This window comes from Lepus europaeus, chromosome 12, assembly GCF_033115175.1.
Source record: "Lepus europaeus isolate LE1 chromosome 12, mLepTim1.pri, whole genome shotgun sequence".
NCBI lineage: Eukaryota > Metazoa > Chordata > Mammalia > Lagomorpha > Leporidae > Lepus > Lepus europaeus.
The window spans coordinates 86,740,949-86,757,439 of NC_084838.1; the positions used below are offsets into that span (position 1 = coordinate 86,740,949).

A 16,491-nucleotide genomic window follows, 5' to 3' on the forward strand; every position below is an offset into this window, starting at 1 on the left:
GGTGAATGGACAAAAAGGGCAGTCATCAGGAATGGAAGGGAGGGTCTGGTGCCAAGGCATAGCCAGCAAAGCTGCCGCCTGTGGCTCCAGTGTCCCATTTGGTCGCCTATTTGAGTACCAGTGGCTCCGTTTCCAATCCAGTTCACTGCTAATGCTCCTGGGAAAGCAGTGGAAGGTGGCCCAAGTACTTGGACTCCTGCACCTATGTGGGAGACTGGAAAGAAGCTCCTGGCTCCTGGCTCCTGGCTCCTGGCTCCTTGCTTCAGATCAGCCCAGCTCTGGCCATTGCAGCTATTTTGGGAGTGAACTAGCGGATGGAAGATCTCTCTCTCTCTCTAACTCTACCTTTCAAATAAATCTTTTAAAAATAATTATAGTAAAAAAAAAAAAAAAAGGAATGGAAGTGAGTGGTTCTGAAATTCACTTTCCAGACATTATAGTGTTGGATACCAATAGTGAACTAATCTATTAGATCAGTTTTGTAGACCGATTGTTAGGATGATAAAAGAAATAAATAGTTCTAGTTAAAAGATTTTTTTTAATGTGCTGGAGGGACTCCTGGGAGGGAAACATTTCTCCTCACAGTAACTGCTAATGGCTTTCACTAGCTGCAGGGCTGATCCAACACTGTCCCCTCCATTTTCCCTTCCATTTGCAGTGCTTCCTGTGCCCTACCCTGGGCAGCATTCCCCACCAGCAGGTTAATAGGATGCAACACACAAAAGAGGCCAGTGAATCTGTTTGTTACAGTCTACTTTCTAAAGCTATGGCTACGATACTCCAGTGCTGAAGTCAGGGAAAAGGCATCATCCAAACACAATCCAAGGAAAATGCAAGCTGATACAGCACAAAGATGCTTTGTTTAAGAATGGCAGAAATTTCCAGCATCTATCTGGAAAAAAAAAAGTATGCAGGATGGGAGGGAATGTAATCAAATAACAAAACAAACCCAAACTAAAAGAGAATCTTTATAAACCAGCACAAGGACACTTTGTTTTTAAGTACACACAATGAATTTTAAAGATCTTTGTTCAGAAGGGAAATAAAGTATTATGAAGGACTGACACATTTGATGGATGGATGGTTTTTGAAAAACCACATTATCAATTACTTTTTCCTTGTTTGGCTCCAGTCCAGTAATTTTTATTTGAACAAGCCACATGCTAGCACGGTTTTGATGGCAGGAAGTAGCTGGTTGTTGTTGAAGGATACTGTTTCACTGATGGGCTTATCTATGCCTCCCTCCCCCGTCTTTCTGATGGGACTCTGATATGAAAGCACAGCTTCAGTTGTTATAAACAGAGTCAGGGATTGTTTGAGACCCACCCGTGTTTTCCTTTCAGCCTTCTATGTATGGTACAATCCAGACAATGTCTTCAGCAGCGCTTTAGAAAACAAACACTTGGAATTCGCTTATTTCTGTCCTCAACTTTGATATGAAAGCTTGATTTCTCTGATGTTTCTGTCTTTATAAATATAAGTCTGTTAGCAAAAAGTCAGTTATGAATATTACATTTGTAAAACATTAGACTACCATTTAAAGCGGAGCTTGCTGAGACAAGAGAATCTTATAGTCAACCTAAAATGTTTCGAGGATCTTCCTAAAGAATACTCTGCCTTGTTCTAGCTTTCTGCTTTTCATATTATCAAAACAAAGACATTAGAATGCTACTTATTAATGTAAATATAAGAAACACAGCCAATTAAGATATATTATTAAGTACTTTCAGTTTTCCTCCATAATTAAAGACAGATTTGGGGGTTATCATCAATGGGCAGGAAATTACCTATAAAAATCCACTGCTGACACTCATAAGGGGGTGTGTGTATATCCTATTCATAACTTCCTTTGTGTGCTCCTATGCCTGAAACATAAAATATTTCTAAATTTTCAGAGAATTATGGTATAGGCTTTGTGTAGTTATTTGAGTATGTTCCCTAGTTCTACATTATAAATACTAATTTTAGTGATTATTCCTCTGATGAGAATTAAAAAATAAAATGATAGGCTTAGAGAATGGGCCATTTGATTATTCATCAGAACATAGAAACAATTTGAATGAATTAGAATTTAATCTTGTTCAGTGGAGGAAATATAAATTTACCAACCATTTGTTGACTCACTGGTTCATATCAAAATTCTCATAGCATAGACAGATAAAATTTATTATGAACACAGTTTACTAACAGAAAACAAAAGATATTTAGTTTAAAAATCATGCACCTAAATTCTATTCCTTTTCCATTTGGAAAAGTGTGGTTTGGGAAACAGCAAAACAATCACTTTTAGAGAAACAATCTTGGATTTGAGTCCTGCCCTGCAATCTGTTGGCTGGGTGAAGTTGAGCAAAGCAGGGAACCTGTCCCAAGGCCACGGACTCACCTGCAAAACGAAGAAGAAATGGAGAGAAGGTCTTGAAATTCTGTCCTTCATATGAGGGTATCTGGCACAGTTAGCAAATGGTAGCTATGGATGGGTTTGATTATGTACCCTTGCTGGGGACTAAATACAGGTCCTTTCCAGAACATCACAGGAGCGCAGTGAATAAAGGAGGCATCGGAACCTCTCCAGCAATCTGTCCTTATTCTTAAAACGTCAGAAACAAAATTACGCACCTCTTTGTACCACTAAATTTCCAGTTCAATTGACTAGTTGGTACTTTATTTGGAAATTCCTCCCCAGGCCCTGGCTTTATATACACTTGATTTAAATAATTATTAGGGTTTCAATTGTTCATGCAGTAGCTTTACAGATAATAAAGTATTAATTAAAGCTATTTTGATGCAACTTTGATTATAAAATTTCCTAAGCATTGTGTAAGCAATTCAAGACTGTATGTGACTAATATATTTCATTCAACAAAAATCTAATATTCTCTTGAATTATCAAAAGCTAACTGGTCAGTGTGGTTGCTTATAGGTCAGGTTGTTTCAAAATTCTGCTCCAGAACTGATGGGAAATGTACAGTTAACATACCTTTTGCCAGTATGGTTGTTACCATACAGTGTTTTAGAGCTCAGAGCAGATCCCTGAATCTGACTAATCTTACCATGATTCACATATTTACTGTTTCCAAGCAAGTTGTTAGAGAAAAACGATAGCTGCATAACAATCTATTTGTTATAAAAATATTTCTAAATCCGATCTGCAGTAGATCTCTGACAATACTTTTACATTCTCAGTGTCTTTTTAAATATATTTATGTGACAATTGCCATCATAATAAATAATTTTCCAGATGATTAATTATATCTCAAAAATTTCAAAGAATGTAAGATCCTTAAGGGATTTAAAAATAAATTGTTTCAAGAAAGCATAATTATGAAATTTTTCAGGCTTATAAAGGAAAAACAGTTTATACTGCTCTTTAAGTCCTTGAATGTCATTCCTAGAGTTTATAAAACTATTTCAGCATAGGCTTCCTTAAAAAAAAAAAAAAGATTTATGGGCCGGTGCCGTGGCTCACTTGGTTGGTTCTCCGCCTGTGGTACTGGCATCCCATATGGATGTCCCGATTGCTCCTCTTCCAGTCCAGCTCTCTGCTGTGGCCCAGAAGGGCAGTGGAGGATGGCCCAGGTGATTGGGCCTCTGCACCCACATGGGAGACCAGGAAGAAGCACCTGGCTCCTGGCTTCAGATTGGCACAGCTCCGGCCATAGCGGCCATTTGGGGAGTGAACCAACAGAAGGAAGACCTTTCTCTCTGTCTCTCACTATCTATAACTCTATCTGTCAAAAAAAAAAAAAAAAAGATTTACCTGTTTTATTTGAAAGGCAGAGCAATGGGGGTGGGAAGGGAGGGAGGGAGGAAGAGAGATCTTCCATCTGCTGGTTCACTCCCCAAATGGCCACAACCACCAGGTCTGGGCCAGGCCCAAGCCAGAAGCCAGGCGCTCCATGTGGATCTCTCACATGGGTGGCAGGGTTCCCAGTTATCAGGCCATCTTCTGCCTCCTTCCTAGGACAGTAAGCATGGAGCTGGATGGGAAGCAGAGTAACCTGAACTCAGAGTGGCACTTAGGGGATGTTGGCCCCAGCATGGCAGTTTAACCTGCTGTGCCACAATATAGGTCCCTGGATTTCCTTTTAAAAGCCTTCCTTTCTCCTTCAGTTCTCACTGGGTAAATTATAAAAAGGTGCTTTGGTTTTGGCTTACAAATGGAGAATGAACATTGAGTTGTTGCAAAAATCAGCAGAAATTTGCTCTAAGCTATAAAACTGCCACATAGTAGCCACTGAAGTAGGAAATGTATGCTAACCATAGATTTCCTGTGAGATGAGGATGAAGAGGGAAGGAGATTTGCTGGGTGGATTCTGCCGCTGAGCAGTTCCAAGGGGTGGAGATAACAAGGGACAGTGAGAGTTAATACTCCACCTTTAGTGTTTGCTCTTCTGGCTTAGCTCCCTCCCTCCCTCCAACTGTCAGTTAAAGCAGAGCGTGTGTTGGGGTTACCTCAGAAGAGTAAAGATTGCCCATATGATAGCCTGGTGTGGAAAATGACAGATAAGCAGGAGCCATAGCAGGGATTTTTTTAAAAGATTTATATTATTTATTTGAAAGGCAGAGTTAAAGAGAGAGAGAGGAAGAGAGAGAAAGAGATCTTCTATCTAGGGTTTCACGTCCCCAAATGTCTGTAACAGCCAGGGCTAGGCTAGGCTGAAGCCAAGAAGCAAGAGCTTCATCTGGGCTTCGTGGGTGGGGGCCCAAACACTGGGCCATTTTGTGCTGCCTCTCAGGAGCATTAGCAGAGAGCTGGATTGGAAGAGGAGCAGCTGGGACTCAAACCAGCGCTCATATAGGATACAGGCATCGCAGGCAGTAGCTTAATCTGCTGCGCCACAGTGCCAGCCCCGTAAACTTCTGCTTTAATTCCATTTCCACACATTTTTGGAAGTCCCCTCAGATAAGGGAGATGAAGCTTTCACCAGAAAACAAGAAATCACAGCCAGTGATCATTCTGGTGGCTGCCCTCCTTGATCCCTGCCCCTGGAGCCCCTGGAGCCCCTGGAGCCCCTGGAGCCCCTGGAAGGACTTTGCTTTCTGATGGTTCATGGGCCGATGGTGAGTCATGCTTATTTAAAGCTATAAAAACAAAGAATCCAAGGGCTGCAAGATGAGGACAGGCATATGGGTTATGCCCACAGTAGCTTTCTCTATATTTTCTAATGCAAACATTTCAGTATATTAAATCAAGATTATTATATATGCTATCCATATCCATTTAGTTTGTGCAGTTGACGTGTACCTATCTTTATATGCACCCATGAGCCAGGCCAGTCACTTACTCTGAGTTATAGCTTTCACGTCTTTAAGATGGCCGTAACCATACGCACTCTCCCTTCCTAATAACATTTTGTAAGGAAGGGAGAGGCAGGTGGTAGCACTTTGTAAAGCACAAAGCACTGTCATTATTGTGAGGCACTGAAAGGTAGCTCTAGGGAATCTGAAAGCTCAAGTTCAATGACCAGCATGTTTGCTTATCTGCTTACTAGTTGTAGAATCTTCAAGAGGCCACTGGTTTCTCTGAATCTGTTTCCTGGTCTTTAAAATGAGGCTGATAACATTCCTCCTGCCTATACATATTACCAGGTGTAATAATAGGCCACAGAACTACAGTGAGCACTTGTGGCTCATACAGGTAATCAGAGGGTCCCCCTTGCTGACATGTTTAGGAAAAACCTTCAAAAACAAATTTTGTTTTGTATAAACAGGCAAGAGGGTGTCCCCATGAATGGGAGTTTCCCAGAATATCACAGTCTTTTCTAAAAGTAGTAGTGCATTGGACTAGACACTATGCCATGAATGAGCATGGCTCATTCACACTGTTTTACAAGCGTTGCTATTAAAGAAAGTCATGTGATTTACCAGAATTGTTCTAAGCTACGGAAGTTTTACAACAAGTCCTGAATTGGATTACAGCAGTTCGAGTCCACATACCAGTGTTAAGGCCAGAGACCCTTAACAATTTATATCACTATATAAGACAACTAATGAATTTTCAACAAAATGTGGCTGCAATTGCTTTCCCCCAAATAATCTTCATTCTAGCAGTTTGTTTCTTAGGAAGTACTAAAAAAAAAAAAAGTGTGTGTGGGGGGACTAATCAAACTTAGCAGTTATCCTGAATCAAGATCCATCCCAAATGATGGATTCAGCTCTGAGACGAGAAAATAAACATTTTCAGTGCTGTAAATTTCTCATTTCAAACTTATCTCCCTTATGAAGGGGACAGCACACAGATGAGATCAAAAACGCGAAAGGAACGAACCAAAGAGGAGATCATGGCAGATTGTGAAGGGGGCCCCACTTTCAGTGACAACACTACGAGGCTCTCACGAATTATCTTCTTACACAGAGCAGCGTGGCGTCTACTTCTCCCTGCCTACACCGACCCCATTCCCACACCACCCACCTCCGACTGTAAACACGCAGGTTTTCTGTGCTGTCTGCCCCACAGCCTGTTGTGAGAGTGAACAGATGTTAGCCTGTGCGAAGGCGCTGGGAGCTGCTGCATAGGTGTGAACCCCGCTGTTCGTTGAAAAGTAAAAGAACTAGAACTTGGGCACTGTTCCTCTCTGGAATGTAGGAGCCTGCAGGCTGGGCTTCCTCCGGGCGGCAGCAGTGGGAATCCTGTTTCAGCTTTCACCCAGAGGCAGCTGCCGCACATCATCCCCTGATTCACTCTCCACCCCCACCGCAGCAATAAAATACCTGCTTGAAGAGGTGCGAACTGGGCAGGTGAGTTGGGTAGTGCTTAAATTACACACTTTAATTGAATACTCACTTGTGGAATCTGGGTTTCTGTGAGGTGTGAAATAAGGAGGTAGGAGACGGGCATTTTGATCCCAGCTTCAGTATTTACAAGTGTACAACCTGGGGCAAGCAACTTCCTTGTGAGCGTCAGTTAATCTTGAAAGTGGGGGTAATGTATCTTGTTTCCTTAGTGCAAGGGAACCAAACAGGAACACCTGAAAGGTCCCTCCTGGATTCAAGGACAGCAAAGATAATGTGAGTTTTTCTCAAGGAAGTGGCTGTTTTTAATCGTATATTTCTCAGATGGATACGATTTATTCTACCAGAGTATAAGCGCAGCCCTTTCTAACTGTTGAAGACACTTGTCCAGATGAGCAAGAAGTCCAGGGTTCTCCCCAGAGCTACTGCTGACCTATGGTGTGGCTACTGAAGATGAGGGTCCTATCTAGACCTTCAGCATCCTCACACAGCCGGCCATGTATCCCAGAACTACCACGGTGACGAAGCCAAAGGCCGTTCCCAGCCTCACACCAGGAGTTATTTCAGAATGTGCAGCACCCTGACTTCCCGCCCCAGTGTTGCAGAATGAAGCTGAGTCACCGGTCCACTCTGCCACTGATGTCCAGGTTAGCTCTGTGCCCCGCCGTGCCTATTCGCCAACCCCTGAGAAGGAAAGTGACTTCTTGCCACTTGACCTAACTAGGGACAGTCTCAAAGGGTTCCAATCATGTAGCATTCCGATAAGGAGAGTTCTTTTCTCCCAGCAGCCTCCTTAGTACCAATAGCCATGTGTCCTTTCCCTACAAAATAAGGCAACAAGTGTCCACCTGGCTTTTATCTACCAGATAAAGGTACATCCCAACATGAAGATGGCTTGGCAGTCCCCACATTGAACACAGAGGTAGGTAGCTGGCCAAGTTCTGCCCAATCAGAGAAGTTAGAAATGTGGCATCGTTGTGATATGCGGGTACTGTCTCTTTAAATAAGGAGTCTCTTAGCCAGGGAGGATGGTGACAAGCCAGTTACCAGAGCAAGTCGATGGCTGATCTGTAAATGTGACGCATGTGACGCACCCTCGATTCGATACCATCACTGCTTTCTATTTGTACATTGAAAGCGGAGTTTGACATTTCTGAATTGCACCGGAAGCTCCTATCCATTTTAGAAATTTCCCATCACTCACTAGGAGAGATGAGGCACCAGCAGTGCCCAGGAGATCTGTGTGTGGGGAAGGGCAGGGTGTTTTTCCCTAATCATCATGAGCTGCCCCCAAGTTATAACAATAGATTATCCTTTAACATGGAAAAGGATGTGTTCTTCATCTTAGGCAGCTCAGAAGCACTTTGCTATTTGTAATGATCCCTGCTCACAATCCTTGCTCCCTCCACAAGGGCTTTCCCTCACACTCAGAAGAAAGAAGCAAGTCTCTACTAGGTGTGCGAAGTGAGCCCTGGATGTGGCCACAGCCTAATCTGACTTTCCTCTTCTCCTGGCACTCACCAGTCTTCAGCACATCTTCCCAGGGAGCAGGAGGAGGGATGGGGCTAGGGATTTTTGCCTTAGCAGTTAAGCCACAAAATAGGATACCTGTGTCCTGCTCTGGCTTCTGATTGTAACTGCCTGCTAATGCGGACTCTGGGAAGAAGCAGGTGATGGGTTCCTGCTACCCACAGGAGAGATCTAGGATGAGTTCCTGGCTCCTGTTTCTAGCTCCTTCACCCCACCTCAGCTTTGTGAGGGCTTCTGGGGAGTGAACCAGTGAGTGTGAGCACACATTCTCTCTCAGATAAATAAGTAGACAGTTATATCTACCAACAATCCTCACATTCACAAACACTTCCTCATATGGGGCCTCTGCATCCACTGAAATTTGCTTCTCTTTGATTTTTGCCATGGGGACTGTTGGCGTTTAGGCCTCTGCTTAAATGTCACCTCCTCCGAGAAGTCTTCTATGACCTCCCTTCTGAATTAGTTCTATTCTGGTTCTGCTTTTTTCCTCTTCCTAGCATTACCACCACCTTCATATTATGCTGCTATTTGTTTAACTGTGTGTGTCCCTCCGCCACCATGTGAGGCCCCAAGAAGGAAGACTTTGCTTATTTTCTTTGCTGAATTGGTCTGGGAGGAAAACATAAAGCAATTTGAACCAAAAAGATCAGTATAAAAATTACTACCTCTAACAGCGAATTGGAGCAAAAGGGGTTTGGTGAACTAAGAGGTGAACAGACCTCTAAAGAATACAGAAATGTAAGATGAGCAGGCAGTATGCCTAGGGCTAAGACACAACACCCAAAAAAAGAGCTCCCTCTGAGATGCAAACACACCCTAGGGCTCAGATCCAGATCATGCTGGAGAGACACAAGTGTTGTTCGAGGAACAGCAGGTGGACCCTGCAGGAATTGTGCCTTCTGGAATCTACCAGAAATCCACACTCCAGAACTTGGTGGCCCTCCATTCTCTGGAGTATCAGGGACAGCTCTTAGGGGTGAATCCCACCAGAGACGCTGACTCTAAAACCACCTAAGGGGGCTTCCCGAGGAAGCTGCTGGCTGCTGGGTGCTGCTGGGTGCCGCCTGGCCCTAGGAAGCTGCGGAGTAGGTACAGCAGAACCGGGAAGTGAAACTCTTTCCTGCTCTAGTGCCTTTTCAGTGCCCTCTATGAAAATACTTTTGTAGGAGCTGCAAAGTATTTCAAAGGCCCAGATGAATTTTTACTGAGCAGGCAAGGAGGGTAGAGCAGAGCAAACAATCAAGAATAGCCACACTTATTGCTAAATGCCCATATTTGGATACACAGTAGGAGCTCAGTAAGTAGTTGGTGAAGTAGTACAAGATTTAATTCTAACCCAAACGAAAATGGTGTTGGCTTGGCATACGCCACTTCAAGATTGGCCCTTCCAGGCCTGGCTTTCAACACGGATGCTCAGCAGTAGGAGAAGCCCAGAGGAGACCAAAGCAACCACAAGCCCTCTCATTTTCTGTGCTGGGGGCTGAGGAGGGGCCACTGGTTGCTCCACTTGGCGTCCTTCTGAGGCATGACTGTGAGTGATGCAGATCTGCAGCACAGCCTAAATGGGGAACATACTGGAGAACTGCATTTTAAAACCGTACTTAGTAAAACAATAAACATCCCGATTTCTCTGGCCACTTCTTTGTTGACACAAACTGTAGAGAGAGATTAGGAGAATGGTCCTTTTTACAAATGGTTTGATATTTCCTAACAGGGCGAAGTCTTCCCCTTGTCCACTGACCCTTTCAGGTTCTATTATCAGGAGTCTCCTTTCCCATCCTGGGAAATCACTGGGCAGAATTTCAATAAATATGGCCTAACTCATGCAGCACCTTTTTATACTGCCACAAAGTGGTATTTATGCATTAATGCGATCAGGAAATGTTTACTGAGCACCAACTATATGCCACACATCATTCTAGGCATTTGGAGTGCAACCTTGAATACAATGATGTCCCTGTTCTCTCGAAACTTGATAACATTTTAACTGTAATGGAGAACAGGGAACTCTGAGCCGAGGCACTGGGGTGATGTAACAAACTATTGAAACATTCCAATGGGAACAAAGAACCAGGCTTGGAATAAAACGTGATTGTTGCTGCTGTTTTTAGAAAATCCACTGTCCTAATGTAGAAACTGCATCACCCAAGTCTTCTAACTTTCTGCTTTTGGGGAATGTTTCTGAGCCACATGAAAGTAATTTTAACTTTTGTAGTTGCCAGGATAAAAAAGGGAAAAAGGCAAAATGAATTTCTGAAATATATTTTAACTGATTTATGCAAAATATTATAATTTCAGCACGCAATCATTTATAAATTATTGAGCTACTTCACGCCTTCCTCGCCCCTCCCCCCCATACCATTTACTCAAAATCCTGTGTGTGTTCACCTTATTTTGGACTGGTCATAGCTCCAGTGCTGAGCCAAACACGTGGCTGTGTACGAGGCAGTGGGAGGCTCAGAAAGAGAGGCCCCCATCCTCTTCCTTCCGGGAAGGTGGAGGCAGTATCTGAACTGAAAGGTTCTGTGAGCTTATGGGGTTTCCATGTGAAGACCACCATAGCCCTCCCGTGTAGGGGTTCCCCGCCGCGCAGGAGGTCCAGGGAATGTGCTAGGTTGGATATTGTCACTGAAAGGGATGTCATGTCAAACCAAAACCGGGGTTTCCACCTGCGCTCAATTAACAGCACCATCTCGGCTAACACGGGCAAAGGACGCTCAGAAATCAATGTCCGAAACCCAGTTACTTTAGCTAATCCCCCAACTCGACTCTCTGCAGAATTCTGCCGAGGGCGCCCGGGGTTCGACGTTCGCTGGGGAAGAACGCGAGCCGCAGCGGCCTACCATGAAGCTGGGGAGATCTCTATGAAGGTGCGGCGGCTGCACGGGCTCCGGGCCCCTTCCCGGCGATGCCGTCCTGGCGCCCCCAGCCCTCGCCCTGGCCTGGCCTGGCCTATGCACTCTCCCTCGAGGCTCGCTGGACCCCGGCCCCATTCAACCCCGGGCGGGAGAAAGATGGGCACAGACGCCTCCTGAACCCCGGGGGCGTGCCCCAGGCACACCGACCACCTGCCGGGTCGGGCCCCTTCCCGGGGACGCTGTCCTGGCGCCCCCAGCCCTCGCCCCGGCCTGGCCAGGCCTACGCGCTATCCCTCCAGGCTCGCCGGACCCTGGCCCCACTCAACCCCGGGCGGGAGAAAGATGGGGACGGGCGCCTCCCGAACCCCGGGGTCGTGCCCCAGGGCACACCGACCACCTGCCGGGTCGGGCCCCTGCCGGCAAAGTTTCTTGGGAAATCCGATGACCCCCCACCCAAGCCTGGGTCCTCTGCCCAAGCGGTTACGCCCGCGCGCCCCCAGGGCGGCGCTCACTCCGGGGTTAAATGGCAAAGGCAGTTCCCCCCCGCAGCCCCCGACCCCGGAGGCCGGCGTCCCGCGACTCCCGTCTGCGGCTGGAAGCAGGAACAGGGGCCCGAGTCCGCGTTCACACGGAAAATTATGCCGGCTCCAGCGGCGCGTAAAATTGATGTGAACCGAACGAAGTGGGATCAGCGCGAGCCTCCCTCTCCTGTCTCAACAGGGGTTTCGGCGCGTTGCACAAGGCCGAGCTTGTCTCTTTAAGAAGACATTGGACCCTAATTAGTCCGCATTCCTGGCGCGGCCGCGGCGATCTGGGCCTGAAGCGTGAGGGTGGCGAGGGGCCGCGTGGGAGGACGAGACTCGGAGGAAGAGCTCCTGACCAACCTGCAGTCTCGCCGTCCCTCCACCCTCTTTATTTTGCCACCAACACCTCCTTGTGAAGATGCGGCCAGGGCAGCAGCAGCCGCCGCCGCCGCCGCCGCCGCCGCTTCTCCCAGCCCCACGTTACTTTGATTGACAGCTGAACAAATGTTTCCCCGGTTCGAACGCTCGCGCTAAGGAACGTCAGCCAAGGCGAAGCTCCGCCTTGGGCGGGCCACCTCCGCCCCGCCTCCGCCAACCCCATCTCGTTCCATTCATTGGCGGGAGCCACGGGCGACGCCCGGCCCCCACGTGGGCTCCAGCGCCGTCGACTCCTCCTCCGCGCCTCACCATTTGTCAGCAGGGAAATGATGGGCAGTAACACAGAACGGCGATTAATGTTCAGCTACCTCTGATTGGTTGCTGGAGACGCCCACCGCGCCGGGGAGGGGCGGGGCGCTTGGAGAGCGCCCCAGAGCGGTCGCGTGGCCGGCCGGTGATTGTAGTCAATCTGGCCGTATCCTTAGCCGCGGTCGCCGGGGGGCGGACTACATCTCCCGGGATGCTCCGCGGCCCCCTCCTCGGACGGTTGTGAATATGTATCAGAATGTTAATGATTAGCTGCTGCTAAATTTGGTCAAAGAAGTCACCTACACAGAGCGTGTTGTTAGAGCTGTTCTGAGCGGGTGTTTGTGCTGTTGGCTGCTTTCTTCCCCCTCTCTCACACACTTGTATATTATTTTGAGGTGGTGTTCGCAGAGTTTGAAAGGAGAGAGAATTAAAAAAAAAAAAGCCGCAAGCGTTTCACTCTTTTATTTTTATAATCCCCTTCAATTTGGGGTTAAAAAAAAACAGGAAGGAAGAAAAATAAGGAAATGAGATGTGGTAAAAGAAGCTAAAAGGTGCCTTTTAAAAGATCGTTGCTGTGAAGTGAAAAAAAAAAAAATTCTCCAGAGAAACCAAAAAGCACCGCCGAGACCTCTTCCGAACCAAAGGAGTTTGTGTTTGCTCTTAGGGAAGAAGACAGATCATTCATTCGGAGGAATAACAGCCAATTAAAAGACAAATAAAAAAAAGTTTGGAGTGGGACGCGGAGCGAGCGAGCGAGCGAGCAGGCGAGCGGGCGGCGCTGCCGGCGGGCGGCGGGGCGCGGAGCGAGCTCGCACTTGGCCGGCCCGGGCAGCGGCGCGGCCCTGAGGAGCGGACGTCGGAGGAGCGCCGCGGGAGCCGCGCGCCGGACCATGCCCGCGGCGGGCCAGTGACGCCCGCGAGGAATGCGGAGCGCCCCGGCCGCCGGCACCCAGCCGCCGCCGCCGCCGCCGCCGCCGCGCGTTCCTGCCGCCCGCGTCACGCGAGAGCCGGCGGGGGCCGGGACCGCCCGAGCCGCCCCTCGGACCCGGCCGGCCGCCGCCGCCGCCGCCGCCGCCGCCTCCTCGGGGCCATTAAAGCCAATGAGCCGCGCGCCTCTGCCCAGCGCAGCCAACTAAATCGGCTTGGATGATTCGCGACCTGAGCAAGATGTACCCGCAGACCAGACACCCGGTGAGTGCGGGCGGCCGGGGCGCGGGGGGATTCCCCGCGTCGCCCCCCGCGCGCCGAGTTGTGTCTCCCGGCCCGAGGGGCGTGGAGCCCCCCGCCCCCGGCGCGCGGTGGCCCTGTCGGAGCGGGTGCCGAGCGGCAATTGAGTTGTAGCCATTTTCTTATTGTTGTCTTTGAAGCCCCTGGAAGCCGCGCCGAGCCGTGGCCGTCCCTGCGCCGCGACTCCTCGCGGGGGGTGGGGGGGTGGCGGCGAGCGATGAAGGAGGCGCGACTCCGCGCCGGGGCGGGGAGGGCGCCCTCGGCGGTGGCGGCGGCGGCGGCGGCTGCGGCGGCGGCGGCGCTGCTGGGCCAGCTCCGGCTCGCGAGTGCGGGGCACCGGCCCCTCTCGGGCCGCGGGCCCCCGGCGCCGGCGAGCGAGGCTGCGAGCGAGCGAGCGAACGGGCCAGCCGGAGGGTGGCGGCCGCGCCCCCCCCCCGCCCGGCCTGACCGCGGCCCGACGCCATGGCGCGGGTCCCCCCGACGGGCCAGTTTCGATTCCGGGTGGGAAGGGAGTGGGCGCGGCGCGGTTGGCCGGGGAGGGGAGCCGGGGCTCGAACCCGTAGGGTCCGGGGCGCGCGGGGCCCGGGGCAGCCCGCGAGGAGGGGCGGGAGGAGAGTTGTGGTCGCTCCCCGGCTGCCTGCCGGCGCGAGGTCCCCCACCCCCGCCGGCGCCGCGTGCGGTGTTTTCTCCATCTCCTGCTTCGCCTGTGATGTGGGCTAATTAAATATTTTATTGTTGTTCTTTAGGCACCGCATCAGCCTGCTCAACCCTTTAAATTTACAATTTCCGAATCCTGTGATCGGATTAAGGAAGAGTTTCAGTTTTTACAGGCTCAATACCACAGGTAACGATATTGACTTTAGCTGATCCCCTGTTTGCTTAGCTCTTGTTGGCTGCCCCCCACATACAAACACAAACACACCCCCCCCCCTTTCTTTTCTTCTTCTGCTTCTTTTTTTTTGGCCGCCACTAAGGTATTATTATCATTTTTCCTCTGGGCAGAAAGGGCAAGTCAAGGCCTTTTTTCCCTAAAGGCAGGTGTAAAGAAATCAAGCATTTCTTTCTTCTCCCGTAAATTAAAAAAAAAAAAAAAAAAAAAAAGGGAGTCAGAACAATCGAAACTGGGGAGACTTGGAAAATGCTGAGGCCAAACTTTCGGTATTGATTTATGGGGGCCAGCAGAGTGGGAGGTTGGGAAGATTCTGGGGCCTTTTGACTTGCGTGGTTCTTTATTACTCCGGGCTTGGTTCCTTCTCCCTCCTCTCTGCCTTCCTGCTGAAGAGTCGAGGGCCCTGGGAAGTCGTGAGTGGGCAATTTCATTACTTTTATGCCAGGGAAAAAAGAATGTTTTCGTCTTCTAGCCGATTATTACAGTGCCTCGAACATTTTTTTTCTCTGGCTGTCTTTTTAGTGGTGCATAATTCTTATTTCACAAATGCATGAACCCAGACAAGCCACTGAACCAGGTGGAAGGTTTCCCCCTGGCCGGCTGGTGGTGTTCAGCTTGTGTGTTTCCGAGGGGAAAAAAAAGACATCATTTATAAGACATGCTGGGTTCTTAATTTAAGGCATTTCTTCGTAAGACACTATAAGGAGAAAAAACTCCCTTGTGACATTTTGGGAGACTTCTGTGTGCTTGTATTTGTAGTCATTACGAGTGTTTATTTCCTTGTTTTTATTAATGTGAATTTAGTGAATATTCAGTTCTGGATAAGGCTGAAGAATTAAATTAACTAGGGGGTTTGTTTCCTTAAAACTTGAAAACAAAAAAGAAGACCTCACATTTGATCCTTGCTGAAGAGACAAGTTCAGGCTGGTTCCAGTCACCTCTTTCTCTCTCCCTTCTCTTTCAGTAATGAGGGTGGTATTTAAGACTGTTGATTTGGCATTTGTAGGTGATGATTTACAGGAGGGAATTTGTGTTTAGATTGGAAGGATGTAAGTTAAGTTCTGCACTGTATTTAGATTATTTTATGTCTTTGAACAGTTTGAAGCTGGAATGTGAGAAACTCGCCAGTGAGAAGACGGAAATGCAACGGCATTATGTCATGGTAAGAAAACTGTGTCACAGATTGAGAGTGCCTATTAGTTTGGGATACCAGAAGCAAGACTGTGTTCACATTGCTGGAGGCTGCAGGAGAGCTCACAGTGGCCCTGCCAGTATAGTTGAGGTTGTGGGAGTGTGTCCATTAGCAACCTGTAATTCTAGGATGTTACAACTTGCCTTTGACATCCAGCTTGGATTTGAATTCTCAAGAAGTTCAGCTGCATGGGGTATAATTTTCTGTGCTTTGTTTTTACAAATTGAAAAAAAATTTTAAAACAAAACCTCATTTATGTTTCGTTTAGTCGCAAGGAAAATGTTTTTGTTAGTGGTTTTCTTTGTTGTTTTATTGCTCTTGCTCCAAACAATTTTAACCAGACGGTTTTTCTGTACACTGTTTAAATTTTAATGTGTCTCATTTCTTTTAAAGAATGATGGATAAGAAAAGGCATCAGATCCCTTTTTAAGTTTTCCCATCGCTCTATATGGTACTATTATGTTTGTATTTGTGTGTTTTCAATTTATATAGCTTTGTATTGATTTGAGGAGTGTTTTGGTCTCCCGTATGACGGATTTATTCTGCCAGAATTTCTGTAATGCCAGTTACACTACAGCTTCAAAAAATCAGATGTGCTTTTACAGAAGTATTAGGAAGCATATTTTGATGATTGTTCAAAGGGCTCATTTTCCATTGAGCTCTTTGGCTTTGGCTATGTGAGGTGAACAGACCAGAAGCCCACCTCTGAAGTAGCCTCACCTTTTCGAACCGTTCTCTCCAAGCATCAGCATTTGTTAGAGACATGTTTGCACAGTGGCTAGGAATTAGAGTCCATATGGTATCGAATTTTCATCAGGCCTTTTTGATTCATCTGCTTGTAATGTCCAAAGA

At 47.8% G+C, this 16,491-nt stretch overlaps 1 protein-coding gene across 6 annotated transcripts in view; it reads left to right on the forward strand.

The window, feature by feature from the left end:
- The first annotated feature begins 13,395 nt into the window (after positions 1-13,395).
- The window catches only part of TLE4 (TLE family member 4, transcriptional corepressor), a 163,318-nt gene continuing 160,222 nt past the window's right edge, over positions 13,396-16,491 (forward strand). For 3 of the 6 annotated variants that reach the window (XM_062208457.1, XM_062208458.1, XM_062208461.1), the window contains exons 1-3: positions 13,396-13,522; positions 14,305-14,402; positions 15,546-15,609. In XM_062208457.1, coding sequence (XP_062064441.1) covers positions 13,478-13,522; positions 14,305-14,402; positions 15,546-15,609 — 207 coding nt within the window. In that variant the 5' untranslated portion in view covers positions 13,396-13,477. Of the gene's footprint in view, positions 13,523-13,985; positions 14,060-14,304; positions 14,403-15,545; positions 15,610-16,491 lie in introns of those variants that run through there. The other 3 variants (XM_062208459.1, XM_062208460.1, XM_062208462.1) reach the window with 1 other exon arrangement.